Raw genomic sequence first — 2,909 nt, forward strand, 5'->3', positions numbered from 1 at the left:
CTTTCTTTGCCAGGGTGGTCAGCGCCCTCAGCCATCGGGATCGCAGGCCTCGGCGGGGGATTCGAGCTCGGCATCGAGGTGAGTGGCCCCGGCGGCCCCTGTGTCTCCCCAGGGCGACCCTCGCCCTCCCAGAGGAGACCCTTCGCCCCAGCGCCTGCAGGGCGGCATCTGGGTGGCCCGAGGGCCGGCGCCGCCAGGACGCGGCCCGCAGGCGGCTCCCGCTCTGTGCCCGCGCGCCCTCGAGGTGGCCAGCAGGCCTGGCCCTGACAGGCCCATGCCATCTCTCCTCCGGCGCCTTCCTGCCGAGTGGTCAGCAAGTCGGGTGATGGTCCCAGGCCACTTCTCAAGGTCCCGCCTGCTGGACGCCGGAGCCCCTCCCCGCCCGCACCTCGGGGCCGGCCGTGTCCAGGACCGAGGACCGCGCCAGGGGCGGCTCGCTGCCTTTGTGTTTTATTTCACGAATCAGCGCCTGCAGAAAGGCCGCGCTCTGGGGAGGGTGCCCCAGGGACGAGGGGTGCCCTCTGGCAGGGCGCGGGCCAGGCTGCGCGGCTCTCTGGCGGGGCCCACCAGCCCCCGGGCCTGCAGAGCCCCCAAGCCCAGCAGGGTCTGAGCGGGTGCCCACAGGAGGAGCCATCTGGGAGCCGCCTGCCCAGCCCCTCCCACGGCTGCAGGTGCAGACGGGGCCCTCCCCAGGAAGGGGGCTCGGCCCCCCAACAGTGGGTGCATGAGCAAGCGGCGCCGTCTGAGCGAGTCAGTCGGCGAAACAGCAGCTGCTGGGGCCCGCACCCTCCTAGCGCCGGGGACCCCTCCCCGTCCTGCCACGGCCGCTGCGTTCCTCAGTGTCTCCCCCGTGAGCTGATCCCTTTGGGGCGACGCCGGCTTTGCCGTGGGCCTCGTCTGGTGATGTGAGCCCTGGAAAGGGGCTGTGTGTTTCTCAAATTTCTTTGCTATTATCCTGGAATATCGGGGTGTTAACTCTGGGTTAGCGGGGAGCCGCGCAGGGTAGCCCCACGGGCGGGCTCCCCTGGGAGGCTGAGCCCGGGATTGGGGGGACTGCTGGGCGCTCCCGCTCCCCACCTAAGACAGGGGCGCAGGGGAGGCAGGGAAGGAGCGTGGGTGGTGCAGGGCAGGGCCTGGGCAGCGGCGCAGGGGTGTGGCATGGGGCGCGGGGCGGGGCGGGGCTGGGGGAGCCCTCGCGGCGGCCGTGGCTGGGGCTCTCTGCCTCTCGCGTCCGCTGGCTTCACGGTCAAGCCCCCGCGTCCCCCTCGGCCGGGCTGTCGGGTCCAGCGCCTAGTGGCAGGCTCTGTCCCTGGACGCCCAGCCGGGCGGGCCGTGCTCCTGGGCTTGACCTGGTTCTTTATCTCGCTGATGCGCCTCGGAAGCACAGGGATTACCCTAATCTTCCCGGGGGCCGAGGAATCAGGGCGGGCAGGAAACCGATAGACCCGCAGCTTCACCTCACCTCACCGCAGTCAGGGGCGGGGCGGGCGGCGCCAGCCTTGGCCATCGCCCGTCAGTGTCCGGCGTGAGACGCGCTGAGGACTCCGCCGCGGGGGGACCCCAGCCCCACGCAGAGGGGCGAGGAGAGCTCCGGGCACCGGTGGGGGCTTGCGGCCTCGTGGTGCCCCAGGGGACCCCAGTGCAGCCACCGTCGGGATGGCCCGCGGCTGGCACCTCCGGGGCCCCTCTTGGCCACGGGGGTACCTCCCGCCGGCACGCAGGCAGGCCGAGGGCAGCCTGAGCCGGAGCCCCCCAGCCCCGGCCTCGTCCTACCCTGGGGGAGCCCACGACTCAGGCCTGCAGGCGATCTCAGTGTCGCGACGACAGCCGGGCCGCCGCCACCCCCGTCTGCACCCCGCAGGCCGGCTGCGGGCCCCCGGTGCTGTCCGGCCGAGAGGGAGGCGGGCCCCCGGCGGGCCGGCCCCCTGGCCTGCGGCCTCCCGGCAGTGCTGGTCTTGGGGCCCAGGGGCCGGCCTGGCGCCCGCTGCCAGCGCCTCTCTCGCCAGCAGGTGTCGGACCTGGTGGTGATTCTCAACTACGACAGAGCCGTGGAGGCCTTCGCGCGCGGCGGAAACCTGACCCTCGGGGGCAGCTTCACGGTGGCCGTGGGGCCGGTGGGCAGGTGAGCCGGGCGTGCCGCTGTGCCCGAGGGGCCGAACGCAAAGGCCACGGCGGCGGGAAAACGCGGCCACGGCGGCGTGACAAAGCCGAAGGCCGCGGGTGGGACTGACGGTGGGCGTCCAGGACAGGCAGGCCGGTCAACCTCCGGGGCGTGAAGGGCGAGTCGGCCGAGGGGCCTCTTAGCGGAATGTGGACAAGCAAGTGGCAGCGTCCTCTTGGGCCGGCCCCCGCTGGCCGCCCTCCCCGCTGGCCACAGCCCACTGAGCAAGTTCGGGTGTTCTCAGCCTGGGCGTTTGCGGAAGCTACAGCCGCGGGTCGTCTAACGCCTCTGTGGGCTCGTGAAGAGCCTCAGGGTGAAAAGCCCGAGTGGCCACGGGGTGGGCAGGGGCGGGGCCGGGAGGGGCCGGCGAGGGGCGGGGGAGGGTGGCGGCCCTCAGGGCACCCTCGCTGCCCAGCAGCGCAGCGTGGGCTGGGGCCCCCGCGGCCACCCACCTCTGACCAGACCCCGCTGCTGCGCAGGAACCTGGAGGCGGACGTGGCCCTGAGGAGCTCCGCGGCCGTCTTCACCTACTGCAAGTCCAGGGGGCTGTTTGCCGGCCTCTCCTTGGAGGGCAGCTGCCTGATCGAGAGGAAGGAGGCCAACCGCAAGTGAGTGGCCCCGGCGGGGCGGCTGGACGCGGCGCTTTCTGCTCCTGTGCTGACGGCCCGCCGGGGCTGCGCCTGCTGGGTCCCTCGCACGAGGGCACGAGGGAGCGGAGAGCGGCCTGGGGCCAGGGCGTGTGGTGGGC

At 73.2% G+C, this 2,909-nt stretch overlaps 1 protein-coding gene across 1 annotated transcript in view; it reads left to right on the forward strand.

Annotated features, from left to right (window-relative positions):
- Nucleotides 1–2,909, forward strand: part of SH3YL1 (SH3 and SYLF domain containing 1) — a 49,838-nt gene that overhangs the window by 42,173 nt on the left and 4,756 nt on the right. Inside the window, exons 4-6 of the mRNA XM_004686094.2 lie at nucleotides 14–78; nucleotides 2,010–2,122; nucleotides 2,641–2,769. Of these exons, the coding sequence (XP_004686151.2) occupies nucleotides 14–78; nucleotides 2,010–2,122; nucleotides 2,641–2,769 (307 nt within the window). The remainder of the gene's footprint in view (nucleotides 1–13; nucleotides 79–2,009; nucleotides 2,123–2,640; nucleotides 2,770–2,909) is intronic.

Source organism: Condylura cristata, unplaced genomic scaffold (genome assembly GCF_000260355.1).
Source record: "Condylura cristata isolate star-nosed mole 26May11 unplaced genomic scaffold, ConCri1.0 scaffold00020, whole genome shotgun sequence".
NCBI classification, from domain to species: Eukaryota; Metazoa; Chordata; class Mammalia; order Eulipotyphla; family Talpidae; genus Condylura; species Condylura cristata.